The 16751-nt window shown below is 37.9% G+C and overlaps 1 protein-coding gene across 1 annotated transcript; it reads right to left on the bottom strand.

Annotated features, from left to right (window-relative positions):
• Positions 1-1646: 1646 nt before the first annotated feature.
• LOC307029643 (uncharacterized protein) lies at positions 1647-9237 on the bottom strand (the record flags this gene model as incomplete). The annotated part of the gene is made up of 7 exons (XM_079665724.1): positions 7911-9237; positions 5757-7376; positions 4193-4451; positions 3052-3114; positions 2282-2325; positions 1801-1897; positions 1647-1663 (listed from the first exon to the last, which is right to left on the bottom strand). Exons 2-7 carry the CDS (start codon positions 5772-5774, stop codon positions 1647-1649), a joined length of 498 nt encoding a protein of 165 aa, XP_079521850.1. The 5' UTR covers positions 5775-7376; positions 7911-9237.
• Positions 9238-16751: the final 7514 nt, after the last annotated feature.

The raw sequence follows: 16751 nt of genomic DNA on the forward strand, positions 1-16751 counted from the left end.
TCAGGCTTAATATGTATACCCCCAAAGCTTTTTTCTTATTCAAAATAAGACCTTAACCGAAAGTATTCTTTAATGTTTAAATAAAGCCTTTTTAGTTTGTCTGTCTGTGTCTCCTATTAATATCTAATAATAAAAATAATACATTTCAATAACGTGCTTTAACCACTAGGTGTCCCTTTCTATCAGCTGTGCACCGTTATGGTGTAAATATACCAATATACCCATTGGATCAAATATAAAAGTCAGCCGAATTAGTATTGATACTGCAAGGAGTTGACCGTCCATCAACATGTGACCAGTTGGGAGTGAGAACGTGTTGTGTACAGAGTTATTGCAGTGGGCAGGAATGTTTTCCTGTATCGGTTCCTGTGACAGCGGAGCTGCAGCAGTCTGTTGGAGAAGGAGCTCCTGTCTGTCCAGGTGGGGGGGGGGGGGGGGGGGGGGAGGGGGGTTATCTGTCTGTCCAGCTGCAGGTGGAGAGGATGGGTGGGGTTACCCATGATGGAACCAGAATAAGTTTTTTTTGGCTTACACGCCTTTCATCGTAGTGGAAAATGTTGTCATATGCAATATGTTTGGATAGTTTCACCATTGAAATGCGTTTGATAACACTAAGTGCTCTAGTGCCAAAGTTGTGGCCCTAAAAAAATATCAACTATTCATTTGTATGGCATCCAGAGCTTCCACATTTTAGGGAATATGTTTTTTGATTTAAAATATCATCAATGTCATAAGCAATGGTTACATTAAAACCCTCCTATTGTATTCGTTTCCCCCCTTTACTTTGGTGTTCGCGGTCAAATTTGACCGGTCCTGTTTTAACTGCTATTACATTAACACAAAAACCATGAATCATCACCACATTTCATTCATTTCATCAACATTGTATGTTGAGTTGGCACCTCAGCTCAAAACATACAAAAACACAGAAGAATAGAAACTTAACCCATTGAAATGATATGAGAGCAGTGCTACAAACTACAATTCCCATTAAATACGCGCCCAACAATCGTTACGAAGTACACAGAGCTGACATATTTGTAGTTCTTCCGGCGTGTGTGCGTGTGGACTCGTTCGACTTGTCTTGCGTTGACGGCCGTATAGGCTCCATTCCCTTTCAGAAATCCGTCAATCGGGCGCGATCCGAAACCAAACCCTGTGTTTAAAAAAATATAAAATACAAATTTGCACTTTTTCCTCCTTAGCAACGGCAGTATCGTTTGGGTGGCGATCTGAGTTTGGGTACCGTATCTGTGACGTGACAAAGGGTCGCCGTGACAACGTGGTGATGAGATGTGGATAACTTTCCAGATAAAGACCATCCTGATACTCGAGTTGTGGTTTACAATAAGTGAAAAAGAAAATTCAAAGTAATCACTACCATTTTAATATCTCAAGCATTTGTCCCCAAAAACTTTCAAATGTAGTAGCAAAACCAGTGATCCAGATCAGGATCATTTTAATTAGGCCTATAATTAAATGATATAATAATAATACATTTTATTTTAAGAGCGCTTTTCTGAAACCCAAAGATGCTTTATATGCAAGCCTACCTCCAAAGCGTTATACTTCGGAAGTTAAACAAATTAGATAAGGCAGTGGATGGCAAAGTACCAGATTTCACACATGAATATGCTTAAAATAGGTTATGGTGTTCCTATCACTGACAATGAAATCATGTAGTATTTCAACTGTAATTTCCTAAAAAGTCAAATACATTTTGGTGGAGGTTTTCATCTTATTTCTAATAGAAACATATTAAATATGACTCAAATGGAGCATATAAACAAGAGAACAAACGTGCAAAAACAAAACTGGTGTTCAAATAACAGATTTTATTTGTATGCATTATCCCAGAGAATTCTTCGGCTGCCAGGAATGAGCCCACTCCTTGCCACTGAAAACAGAATGGAATAATGTTAGTTACAGTTACTGGTTTCGTCTTTCCGAAAAGCATAAACCATGTGTGAAGCAAACATCTTATAACTCAATTTATATAAGTAAATGTTTCATTTACCATTTAGAAAAAGTGAACATAGAAATGAAAACAAATGTTCACACAAACAATAAAAACAAACAAAAAAACATACATTAACAACAATGAAGTTAAACATGCATTTGTTCCTACACTACTTCTGCTGCTTCAGAATAACAGCAGTGAAATATATAAGAGGACTGGTGGTAGATTTGGATGTTTTGCATTTGTTAAATATCATGTGTTTGTTCTCCAACATGGGACTACATCAGATGACATGAAGCCAAGTAACGGGAAGATATATACCATACTGGACAGGGCTCCCACTCCACCAACATTTCTGCTTTTCCCTATCAGGAGAAGAAAACAAATCTCTAATTTCGGAAAGACCAAACGCATATTAGCTATTTAGCAAACAATTGTGTTAAATCATAAAGCACACCCTATGCATTACTTTTATTCCCGTCTAACCTATCTCATTCTTTCTTTTATTACACTCCTGATGGGGAAAGTTTCTAGGCGAGTGTGGTAGGAGCAATCTGTGAACATCAAAGCAGGTTCCACATACAGTATTAGTCATATTAGAAATAAAATAAATACAACTATGAACACTTAAGTAGCAACCAGACTTGCACAATGAAAAGTGTTATCTGTGTTACACTTTTATCACTGGTCAAAAGTTACTGTATACATCATTGAAATGGAACCAAGCTGCTCTCAGTCCTAACATGGGATGCTTGTTTGAATGGCCATACCACTGCTGAGCCTGAGATGACCAAGGAAAATACTGCACTGCTGCTTCCTTTACTGCCTAGCATTCTCATCACCACCTTATCAACTATGACTGTATGTATTTTAGTCTAATTAGACAATTAAAGCCCTTTGGATTTTTGGATAATGTATCAGTTATAGTTATTAGTCACAATATAGCATTGTTAACTCACTGAAGAAGCATCAATCACTGCGTTTACATGCACTTTGCTGAAGTACATGTTGATAGATTTATTAGAATACCAATCAATTCGACTCATGCAAATGTTTATAATCAGTCAAAATACTTAATACTGTTAATATACCTGACTTTTTCTTTTTGCGTCGAGGACCAAGTACTGTGTCCCTCACGGACCCTGTCCTGACAGCTGTGGGTTGAAGAAGGAATATTACTATATACATACAGTACACCAAGTTAAGCTTAAACTCAAGTTTCAAAATACATCCCACAAATGCAGCATCACATGATGCAATAGGTGTTAGGTACAGATATTTTTTTGTTATTGCGATTTAATTGAGGTTGATCTATGAAGTCTAGGTGTTTTGTTGTCTTGCCTATATAATTGACTCCATACTTTATGTGTAAGGAATAGTTTGATAAATATTAACATGTTGTGCTGTAACGTTAAATGAATTTAACTTTGATTAAAAAACCTACGTTTATTCCCCGTATGTTCATTATGGGACAGTGTCGTATCTAAATGCAGTTCTTGAGTATAAAGTTTAAATATGCTGCATGACGTTGTTGCATGAGTTGCTTCAAAGTTTACCCCTATGGTCAGGGATTGCTTTAGGTAGACCACAATATTAATGATATCAACCTCTCGTACAATATATGGACATGAGCCAAATCATTTTGATGTAATCGACCTACTGCCCAACGCTACAATGTAAGACCCTTTCTGTGTGTAAACCAAAACACATAGGAGTTTTATTTTGTGATTTATCAAATGTAAAGTACCGGTAAGCCTGCTGTTGCTCTGCATTTTTGTGTGAAAAAGGTATAACCATATAGTAACCACATGTCTGTTCAGGAATGAAAGACTGCATTTTTCTAAACGTTTAATATTTATTTATATCCGAGTACCTAAGGATATACACATACCCAAGTATCCCATTTTCCTTTCATATTTATGAAGTTGTAGGTGAAATTGTTATTTAGATTAAGCTATTGTTGTTATTATTATTTACCTATTGAAACAATCATTATTCCCAAAAATGCAAGAAGTGCAATTAGGTGTTTTGAGATATTGTAGAAGCATGACTTGTCAACAAGTTACCTACAATAATATTTTAGGAAAATATCGGACAAAACACTCTTGACTTTTATAAATATAAAAGCTGCAAATCTCAGAGAACAAATGTCACTGTGTGTGCTGTGTGCTCTGCATGTGTGACCATTAAAGAGGGTTTCATCCCTCCGATTCTATCTATCTATTTTATTACCTGGCCCCTCCGTGGAGGTAGCCTGTCTCACATCATCCAGCTGGGGCTGCTCCTCCTGCCCCACCTCTATGATGGTGCACTGCTTCACGGGGGGGGTCTTCAGCACCTCCACCTGCACGCTGCTTGTCTCTGGCACCTGGCTCTCTTTGGTCCCTGCCTCCTGCCAGTTGTTTTCTGGTTCAGATGGGTCACAGGGTGTGAGGTTCAGCGTGACTGTCTCTTCCTCAGGATCTTCCGCAACCCCCTGGCCAGTGGAGTCCTGTGTCCAACCCGTGCAAATTAAACAAATGTTGGTCTTGACTTGCTTAAGACAAAGAGGTTAACTCATATATCTAGAAATAAGAAATACAGCGTGCTTAAGGTATGTTTCCAGACAGGGTAAAAAATATACTAGTCATGTCATAGGACTGTGTGCAGTCAAAGTTAATAGCAGAGAAATAGTGGTATTTATCCAGTCAACCATTTATGGTTTTGTTTTTGTGATATTATTCTTCCGATTTGTGTCTACATTCCATGTGATGTGACATGTCAATTTGTCGGTAGACAAAATATAGACGTGTGCATGTATGTTCCCTTACATTATTTACATCCACACCTTTTGTTCAGAATTTATGAGACTGACGCAAACGTGTTTTGCATAAGTGCAATCAAATAAGTAGCAAGTCGCTTTGGATAAAAACATAAATGTAATATAAAGGGACCTCTGGATGCACTGGATAACTGCTTTTGTTTACAACCCGAGAAACATGACCTTAATACAGAACTGCCAAACTGAATATGTGGTCAACTGGGATCGTCTTCATGTATTGTGCTCTTACCATTAACCTCAAAATATTTCTCCCTTTTGGGCGTTGATAAAGGAAACCGTTTAGTAACGGTTTGCTAAAAGGAAATTGCTTAAGGGATGGCTCAAGCCTAAACATACATTTCAGTCATCAAACCTAACTACCTTGACATTAACAACTTTACAACTTTCAATTTGTATACAATGAATGCGCAAGTGGTAGCACAATACCCCAAAATGTTTTTTCAAATTCACGTAAACTTGCCTAACTATTTCCTGATAAATAACAGTTAAATGTCCACAAGTAAGCCATGTCTCATTAGGCTACATACTCAGTGTTTAAAAATGTATTTATTGTATGTAGTTTGCTAAAATAATAAACAGTCAAACGTTGTCCATAACCCTAAATATTTTGCAATTACTTTCAACTTTTGTAATACTTTGCAGCTAAAAATAGTGACAGTTAACAGGTAGAAAGGATCTGTGTTAGTTGTCTCACAAAAATATAGTTTGCCAAACCCAAATAAATCGCTCGAATGACTGCTTTCTGGCTGTATCAAAGGATAAATACTGGATCAAGTTGTTGTCCCACAAGATTTGGATGGATTGAAAACAGTCGCTGTAAGTTGTTGTTAACTTAACTGACTTTATTAAATGAGTTGATCCAAACTCATTCCATATAACTGTGTTGGTTATAAGGAAATGTTAAGCTCTCCATTGATACAAACATTTTGTGTACACAATACTGTGAACTGTAAAGATATAGTGCAAGCATCTCACCTTCACAAAGGTACTCATAAAAAGTGCCTATCTTGTCAAGGTAATCCTGGGCATAGGCGGTCAGTGTGCAGCGAGGGGTTAGGATTTCACATTTGACGTCCTTTCATAAACCTAGATGCTGAGTTAAGCTTTTGCAGAATCATGTATTTAACAGGAAGGGTTACACAGTAGAAGCAGAAAATATTTTATAGACAAACTCAAAATACAAATAAATCAGTATCCTGAGTCCCAGTTCAAACCCTGATAATCTTAAAGTTAAAGTACAATAAGATACAAATGTGTGACCACTCAACATTAACAGTTAACACTTACAATGACTATTGCATAATAAAAAATGTAACACAATCCAAGCATAGCTTGACACTTTTGAAATTGAAATTGCGTGCTACGATGTAAAACGTTCCCGTATGTTGTGGCTGCAGTCGTAAGAGTAATATAGAGTAGTAACATACAATTATGTAGTCTTATTAAAGGTGGGGTAGGTAAGTTTGAAAAACCGGCTCGAGATACACTTTTTTTTATATTCCATGGAATGCTCTTAACATCCCGATAGCAATGAATATCTTAAGTGCTTTGACAAAAAATCCATAAAAAAACGTCATCTGTGGAAGCCGTAATACTGTAAATAGCACGACCAATCATCTGAGCTAAAGTAACTGGCGAAAGTAACTGGATGGCCTACCTGCCTGTCAGCCTTCCATCTGTGCACAAACTTATCTCGTGCCCTCATTGGTCATGTGCGCGTTCGTGTGTGTTGGAGGAGGGGCTATATAAGGAAGTGGCAGATTTTCTCCGGTTGTGTATTTTCAAATTCTAGCGATCTCGAGCCGGTTTGTCAAACTTACATACCCTACCTTAAAGGTCTAAAAGTGTGTACATAAGCAAGAATGGAACACAACATGGAAGTGAAGGAAGTGCTCTGTTTATTTAAATGTGTAGTTAAATTAAAATAGTGTCCCTTGGCTGTGAAAGTTAAGATAAGAGTAGTTTTAAAATGGAAAGAAAAGAGAATATTAAATAATACCTTTGCAATAATATCTATATTTGAAGTTGATATCAAAGTGTATATTGGTTAATAAGATACAAACATCATTAAGAAATAAAAGTATATAAAAACAACATTCAACTTAATCCTGGCCCAATATATTGGCAAACAGTCAGGGTCCGTCTGTGTCAGTTCTTTGGTTTCAGCTTGGTGTGTCCGGGCCTTAACATACAGTAAAAAGTGTACATACCAAGACAATGGCTTCATCCTTGATGGAAGCAATGTTGTGGTTCTTTTTCCGCCCTGACACCCAACCACAACCCCCTCGCTTCTCATCAAACCTCTTGAGCTTCTTCTCAAGGCGCAGCTTTTTTGGCTGCTCCTTAAGGCAATGTCCACAGATCTTCTGTGCACAAAATAAAATGTTCTGACAGAAGGGACATGTCTTTTTTGTACAAACACAGGAAAGTAGAGAAGTACACAGCATAGATAGAAGGGTGAATAAAGAAATAGATGATAGATATAAGAGAGCTAGATAGGGAGATAGGGAGATAGGTTGAGTTTGGCTCTTAAAAGTGCCGTTGGTTTTATGATGGTGTAGATCAGTGTATGGGTTTGTGGTGTGGGTACAGGAGCTGCAGGAGAGAACAGAAAAAGTGAATTATGTAGGGAAACTAGCTTTTTTAAATGCATATTGTGACGGTTTAACTACTTTAGACAGACTGAGTTCATTTACGTGTTTCCTGTTTCATACGTGTAACAAGCACATGGACGTGGACTATGCCCCTCCCCCCCAAACATATATTAAAATGTCGGCCAGCGTTAGTACTGTCATGTGTAAAACAAAAGCGATTAAGATAACGTATAACTCACACTTTAACACCGACGTATGTAGCCGTAATTAAGACAAATATTTTTCACACACCACTTATGAGCTGATATAAATGTAGCTAAACTAGTTTAAGCTTATGTTGAACGTGAGCTAGCTAGCTAGCCGCCCGCAAGAATAATTTCACATTAATGTTGCTTTGCTGATTATGGCGAAAGTATTTCTCAGACTTAGAACAGTTCAGTATGTATGATGAACCATGCGAGTAAAGGATTAAAAAAAAAGCCCCAATTATTAAATCTAAGCAAAACATGTATCAGACTTTAGTGACCCAACTTACTTTGTCAGAGGATGGATCGCAATGCCGGTGGCAGCGTCTTTGGCCAATAGGTGGTGCTCTGAATGATGTAATTTCCTGTACCGATTATACAATAAAATATTAATACATTTCCTATAGACAAGTTTACGCGCCAAACCACGGGTAGCGCCATAACCCTACACAAATGCACTTCATTTCCGCCGGAAGTCTTTTGCACAGCGTCTGTCGGTGTAAACCGGTGTAAACAGTCAGACGGGCACTGGTGTAAACACAGCGATTTCGATGCTAACAGTGATGCTAGCTTGGGAACACGATTCTACTTCTTTGACTGGAGATGGCGTTACTCTCCCCCACCCGAATTCAGTGCAAAACTGGGAGGATAACATGACGACGTGGCCCAGCATAACGTACAGCAAAATTTGCTCCTACTTCGTTCAATCCATGGCAATAGATGGAAAAGCAATGGACAGTCTGAAGGCATATCATAAGGCTGCGCACATTCTACTTTGCCCACATGCTCCCGAAAATTGTTGACGATTTTGTTGAGGGAAGGTTACAGTTCTGCAGTAAATATCTCAGCATTTTAAAACCAAAATAAACTGCCTTATTTAGGTCATGCCCACAGGAGCCAACAGTTGTCTGTTGTTTACATAATGCACAATTTACATGATCTCTTTATGCTGTGCAATATATCATATGTGCCTGTACTGTTTGAGTGAAAATAAAGTTTGATGTAATTTAATTTCATTATTGCACTGTTATTGCATTATTGCATTTCATATGTTCCTTAGAGTGCTACAATTTCTTTTAACACAGTTCATCATTCATATTAAGCTCATACTGTACATAAATAACACTGAATTAATTAATTGTTGAGAGGAAACTAAAGAAATGGCTTCAACAAGAAAGATCACATGTTTAATCCTAACAGGTATTACAAATTAAAATATAAAAGCAGCCCACACAATTACATCACTATGAAAATATTCATATATAATATTAAAAAATACAATGCATGCAGTATTTGTTGTGTTTATCTGTATTTAATGAACAACATGGCTGGGTGCTGGGTGCTGGGTGCTGGTTTGTGGTCGTAGCACTCTCTATCTAACCACTCGTTCAGGTGCTTTCTCGAGTGATTGCAACCAACTACCGCACACGTAGTTCCCGAACCACTTTTCTTCATGTTGTAATTGTTATATCCTCTTTGTCTCTGCGATATCAGTGCTTTGTCGGCACAACGGAGCTAGCTAGCAAAACAAACCCAGTCCGCCAAAACGGAAGTGCATTGCATCGAAGGGAGGAGTTCAGGATGTAGAGCGGAAACGGCTCAATAACTTGTGTATATTTTGACACGATAACTCTTTAATAACCTAAGTAGCCTACTGACAAAAACAAAAAAGTATATATCGCCTTATAAAATGCAGAAAAGTTTAAACATCTAACATGATAATAATAAATAAAAAATAATGATATCTTAAACCAAAATAAATAAAATGGAAAATTAACCGACAATAACAATTTAACATAAATAAAACAAGGATTAAAACAAGGATAAGTTTGACTCAATGTTGTGTAAAGTACCAGTTATGGTTAAAAAAAATATTTTTTTATTTTTATTTTTTTTAAATAATACAGCTTCCAGCTTCCCGAGACACGAAGGGGAGACACGAACAATTCTTCCACTTGAAATGCGTTTAAACTGTGTCAGAGAGATGTTTAATCGGTTCATTTTAATTGGTTAATAATTGGTGTTTAATATTGGCAACTTCTAATTGTTGGGGGGGGGTGGCGTTCGATCCAGTTTCGATTCCGTAACCTTGGCGCACTGCCACTCCAACATCCAATCCCGACTTGAAGTTTAATCACGGGGACTGTAGTCCTAAACGATAGCTGGGGATTATGGGTAGTGTAGTGTCTTTGGCCATCCTAAACTCGATGATGCTCGAAATGTCCCTGATAAGCCTACGTCTGTTTCCGGTTATTTTTATTTTGAAATTCAGTTCCTGAAGGACGGCAAAAAAGCCAGAGATTATAGAATTAAACAAATAAATAAAAACAAGGATAATTGTGTGTTATTGTTGACTAAATAACAGTATGTTATTTTAAAAAGAATAACAAATTAGAAGGAAAAATGAGCCCCATTTATTTTCATCAAAGACAGCAACAAATGTCCGAAATGATACGATTTTAAATAAAAGCAATAATCGTGGCTTGATATTGAGTAAGAACATGTTTTATGAAACACACAGCTTCCGGTCTTCCTATAACACGTAATTCCGTGAGACTACCAACAGAAATACATTGCTTTTAAAATCGTGCTGTGCAACACGAAAAAAAAGGGGAAAGACTACCAATAGAAATACATTGCTTTTAAAATCGTGCTGTGCAACACGAAAAAAAGGGGAAAATGGTGTTGGTGAACACAAATCAATATATTAAAAATCGTGTTGGTGAACACGAAATGCTGTGAGACTGGGTTGGAATCGCTCTCTTGAGGTCATGCCACAGCATCTCAATTGGGTTGAGATCAGGACTCTGACTGGGCCACTCCAGAAGGCGTATTTTCTTCTGTTGAAGCCATTCTGTTGTTGATTTACTCCTGTGCTTTGGGTCGTTGTCCTGTTGCATCACCCATCTTCTGTTGAGCTTCAATTGGTGGACAGATGGCCTTAAGTTCTCCAGCAAAATGTCTTGATAAACTTGAGAATTCATTTTTCCGTCGATGATGGCAATCTGTCCAGGCCCTGAGGCAGCAAAGCAGCCCCAAACCATGATGCTCCCTCCACCATACTTCACAGTTGGGATGAGGTTTTGATGTTGGTGTGCTGTGCCTTTTTTTCTCCACACATAGCGTTGTGTGTTCCTTCTAAAAAAACAAACTTTGGTTTCATCTGTCCACAGAACATTTTGCCAGTAGTGCTGTGGAACATCCAGGTGCTCTTTTGCAAACTTCAAACGTGCAGATCAGAACACATTTTATGACCAACTTATGCAGAAATCCAGGTAATTCCAAAGGGTTCACATACTTTTTCTTGCAACTGTATCTGTGATCCTCTCCAGAATGGAAGTAGTCATCATACAGAGCATCAACTAGTTCCTGAACAGTGTCCTTCACATGCTAATATACAAGAGAGGGAGTTACACAGTCACAAGATGGAGGGATACCGGTTATTCTATGTAATAATACATCCTGTCATGTACAAAATACTGACTTTTTTCTCAAAATGTTGGCTTTTTTCTCAAAATGTCAACATTCTGACTTTTTCTCAAAATTCTGACTTGTTCACAAACTCTCCAAATATTCTGCCTTTTTCTCAAAATCTCAAAAAAATGCTTACTTTTTCTCAAAATCTGAAAATTCTGACTTTTTCTCAAAATTCTGACTTTTTCTCAAAATTCTGACTTTTTCTCAAAATTCTGACTTTTTCTCAAAATCCCAAATCATGTATTTTTCTCAAAATCATGTATTTTTCTCAAATTCATGTATTTTTCTCAAAATCTAAAAATTCAAAATCTAAAAATTCTGACTTTTTCTGAATACTTACATTTTTTTATATTCACTCGTCACCGGCTTGTGCTTCAATATCAGGGTCCATGTATTTCTGATCCTCTCCAGAATGGAAGTAATCATCACATACATGCTGATATCCAAGAGAGGGAGTTACACAGTCACAAGATGGAGAAATAGAAATCAGTATTCAATGTTTAGTTCAGATTAGTTCCACGTCAGAAATGATCATGCTTGTCTTATTTCTATCTCCATAGAGGCTGAATCATCATGTTAATCATATATCATATGCCTAAAACAGTCCTGATGCTCTTCTAGGTAATCATACATCCTGTCATGTACTCAGCTACAGTTGGGATACCTTTGTTACCATATGTTACTCTCATATTGGAAGAGTACCTTCAGTATTTTCCCAACAATAAAGTAATATTCTCTTTCTCCAAATGCATTATAAATGTATGATCTGTTAGTTTGGCTAAATAATTTGCATAGGGTTGCATAACCCTTTGCAAAAAACAGAACTTCCGACGATAGGCAGTTTTGTTTTTGCTCCGCTCTTGAATAAGTTGATGGGCCAAACACACATTTGGCCTGAACATGAAATAACAAAAACTGATGATTTCAAAATCTCTCATAACTCATCTCCAAGTGCAAACACTAAGTGTCTTCGACTCCTCAAGGCCCCTGAACTCCAGTTTAGCCTTCTGCATTTTTACAGGAAGAATTCAGCTGGAGCTCCAGAGTGAGAGGATCAGATTAAAAACATATTCTGATAAGAGGAGTCTTTTCTGAGTGCATTCTCCGGATTCTCCCATGAGCGACAGATGTTTCTACTTTGATACGGTATGTGAGCTTGCTATGAAATAATGGACTATTGCAACAAAACAGCACATCATGTTGTTTGAGTACTCTCAGCGGCCAATTTAGTCTTTTACTGCCGAGTTTGTGTGATCAAAAGTGTCCAGTGGAGAGATTTGCAGTCTATATAATAAATCTAAGAAATACGATGGATAAAAAATTGTTTTCAATCATTGATAATTGTATAAATAATTGTATTTTAGTCTCTTCTTTTTATAAAAATGAAGTGTACACACCTGTTATAACAGCATATTGACGGAAATACCTTTAGAATAGGATGACCAGACGTCCCCGTTTTCCGGGGATAGTCCCCGTTTTTATTGGCCTGTCCCCGGTTGAAACTGTCCCCGGAAATGTCCCCGTTTTTTAATATACGTTAAAAACACATAGCAAGGTGAAATAAAACGTTTCATGTAAGGAAACACTGGGTAAACAGTATACGGCTCAATCGTGTTGTGCGTGTTTGTAGCATTCTTCTTTTCTTCTTCTTCTTGCGTCTTCTTCGTCTTCTTCTTCTGTGTAGGGGAGAAGGGGGTAAGTTGAGCCAACCACCCCCTGTAACCAGGCAACGCTTTATAGTTGTAATCACGTGACCAGAAATTATGCAAGCTCCTTCCATTTCTCTTTGGCTGTGACAGAGAGATGCTCATTGTGGTCTGGTAAGTAAACATTTTTACAAAAAAACGTTTTTTGCTTGTCAAAGTACATTTTCTAGATGTCAGCTATATCGGCTGTCATGTCAAACAAAATGTATCCAGGTTTAAAAACATATATTATTGTATATGTTGATGTGTTGGCAGCGTATTAAACCATGTGAATCATTAAGATAAAGATGACTCTGAATTTTTAAGCTAGGCTATTTTTTCTAAAATGGTGGCTATGGGGAAAAGTGAACCATGGGCCTTGGGGTAAGTTGAATCAGTGGTTCAATGGAGTAGCAGAATGAAATTTATAAATTGACAAAAACAATGTGACTGTTAACCCAAGTGTATCTAATAATGTACTATCTCTTTTTAAATATCAGAGAGGAAGAACAGAATGAGAAGGGAAAAACCGGAATAAAGATAAAGAAGCAAAGACATTGTACAATACTGAGGAAGAGAAGGAAAGGAAGAAAGAGAAAAAAAGGGAGAAAGTTTGGAGGGGAAGAAAAAGTTAACAGAGTACGAAGAGTATACAAGGATAGTGACAAAGAGCAGAAAAAAATGTGCAATGGCTCTTTCCAAGAAACGAAAATGTCACTTAAATGACAATATGAGGAAAGAATTTTCATTCATACGCCCAGGTGGTCAAGATGATACAATGGTTTACTGTACCATTTGTAATTCAACATTTTCAATTGCCAGTGGAGGAAGAACAGCAGAAATAGAACATCAACAGACAAAAAAGCATAAAGCCTCTCTCATTGCCCGTGCTGGTGTGCCCTCTGTCACCACATTCTTCAAGAAGGTAGACCCTTCCCAGGATGAATACGATCTAGCTGTGCAGGAAGCTGTCTTTGCATACCACACTTTGCGACACAATCATAGTTTCAGATCTATGGATTGCACAGCACAACTGACAAGGAAGCTTTATGAATCAAAATTGACATGTGCTAGGACAAAATGCGATGCCATAGTGAGTAACGTGTTAGCACCATGGGCAACTACCTTGGTAACACAGGACCTAGACCAGGTGGAATTTGTGTCTCTGTCCATTGATGCATCCAATCATGGACATGTAAAGCTGCTGCCAATATTAGTAAGATATTGTAAGATACATGATAGCACATCAGTGGAAACAAAACTACTCGATTTTGTTGAACTCAAAGGAGAAACAGCAGAGGAAATTGCAGCTGAGGTCCTTGGTGTTATCCAAAAATTCAACCTGGAAAACAAAGTTGTGGCATTCTCTGCTGACAACACAAATACAAATTTTGGAGGACTGAATAGACTGGGGAGGGTCAATGTCCATACCAAAGTTAAAAATGCTCTGTAGCGGGAGGTCATTGGCTTAGGTTGCCCTGCACACATTATTCATAACACGGCCAGAACAGCTTTGGATATGATTCCCCTTGATGTTGAGTACCTTCTTACAAAGATATTTGGTTATTTTCACATTTTCACCGTCAGAGTAGAAAGACTAAAGGGCTTTTGTGAGTTTGTTGGCCAGGAGTACCATAACATCTTAAGACACTGCAATGTTCGCTGGTTGTCTATGCTCCCAGCTCTAGAGAGAGTGCTGAAAATGTATTTGCCCTTGAAATCATTTTTCCTCTCTGAAGAAAAGTGCCCAGCTGTCCTGCAAAAAATATTCCAAGATCCTCTGACTGAACTTTGGCTGGCCTTTGTCCATGGAAACCTGTCCATATTCAGTGACACAATCAAAATGCTTGAAGGCCAAGACCGCTGTGCTGTGGAGTCAGCTGCAATATTGAAAAGCTTTGAGGCAAAGTTGACTGCAAGAAGTGACGATAACTTCATTCCAGTTTTGGTCCGAGGGCTTCTGAGAGAACTGGAGGAAAATGGAGCAATGAAAAAAGCGAGCTTTCTCAAAACATCCCAATCATTCTTCACTACAGCTGTCAACTACTTGCAAGCATGGGGAAAGCACACAGATGATCTCAAGGATTTGCATTGTCTCCTTCTGAAAAGGCAACCTCAGCGTGAAGAGATTCAGAAGGCAGCGGCCACACTGCAAGAAAAATGCCCCAATGTCAAGATCAATGAGGATGAATTGTTTGATGAGGTCACTGGCCTGCATGAGTTCCTGAAGGGAGGAACACTTGAAGAGTGGAAAGAATCTGAGACACCGCTTAATCACAGATGGAGCAAGGTGGTTACCCACTTCCAAGACAACGAAATCCCATTCAATAACCTGGCAAGGTTAGCGTCGGTGGTTATGTGCCTACCTGGGAGTAATGCACCAGTTGAAAGAGTGTTCTCCCAAATGAATGATGTATGGACAGCAGCAAGAAATAGGTTCACTATTCCTACCATCAAGGCCATGCTTGTTGTGAAAACAAACTTCAACTTCCCCTGCCAGGAGTTCATGGAGAAGCTGGCCAAAGACAAAGCAATCTTGAAGAAAATTCACTCTTCTGAAAAGTACAGAGATTAGGTTAGTAGAAGTTTTTATGTACTTAGAAATCTCATCTTATTTATTATATTGTTAAGTATTTTACATGTATTATCTCAGTATTTTCCTTTTCTCATGTTCTCTTTTGATCTTATTCCATCCAGAATACCAGGACAGATACAGATGGGACAGTTCTGGCTTTGTTTTATCTGTTTGTCCCAGTGTGTCTGTCAGTGTTGTCTGTCATATTGTGTTTGACAGTTGTGTCTCTCTGTTGAAGTGTCTTTGATAGTGTGTCATTCTGCTAGTGTTACTTGTCTGTTGTCTCTATATATCTTGTACATATGTTAATTATCAAATAAACTTGAGGCTATAACCTATGTAGTTTGAAAATGTTTTGTTATTAACTATGGAAAACTCAATAAGTGAGTTAATACTTTACTCCGCACTTACCATGGTATTGAAATCAGATTTTCGGAAAGATTTCATGAATTAGTTAGTGCATTTATGGTAATTAGTTAGTACACAGTTGTATCAGTATGTCTACACATCAGTTTATTACAGCACAACAGTTAACATTTTCGAATTACATTGAACCAGAATTGTCCCCCTTTTTTCTTTAACAGCGAAGAAATGTGGATATGTTAATGAGATTTTGACCGCAAAACTCAAAATGTCCCCGGTTTTCATTTTGAAAATCTGGTCACCTTACTTTAGAATGAGAACAAAACCATATCGCTGTGTTGGTGTTCACTCAGGTTCTCCAAACATTTGATAAAAAGCACCTTTTAGGACTGTACTAAATAAGTGTGTCTGGTTTTGAAAAATAAGAGATTGTGATTGGAAGAGACCCGCTAGGCTAGCAGCTAACACACTGAATAGCTAGCTAGCTTGGTTAGCAAGGTGCATCCGTAATTTAAGCTAACTCTGGTATTAAACAAAATGTTCTTACTAGAAAGAAAGTCTGAACAACCTGATGGTAGCATGGATAGCATAGTATGTAGTGTCCTTGACGTCACCATCTGGGCTGTGACGTCAGAGGCTAACTCCCGCCTGCTCCAGCATAATCCAAAAAAGGGCAAAGAGGCGGTAAAGAGGCAGGCCTGGCTGCTGAGCTAGAAGATCCAGATCATGCAAACCAGCACAGCAGTGTTGCTCTACGTTGCTCCTCTGTTACTTTCTATTATAAGATGAAACTATACAGCTTAACTTAAATAAAAAACAATAATGCCCAGGAGTTTGCCGATTAGGGGACAATAAAGTCGGAGTAACTTATCAATCACTAAGTACGTCAGTGCTTGGATCTTTAACAAGCATAAAAACAAATTCAGAAATCCAACATACTGTCATAAAATGTCTCACAGTAACACCTCGGCCACTGCTTCTGCATCTGCTTTACCTGTTTTAATTCAATCAACATTCATAAAAACGATTCA

Source organism: Notothenia rossii, assembly GCF_949606895.1.
Source record: "Notothenia rossii genome assembly, chromosome: 2".
NCBI lineage: Eukaryota > Metazoa > Chordata > Actinopteri > Perciformes > Nototheniidae > Notothenia > Notothenia rossii.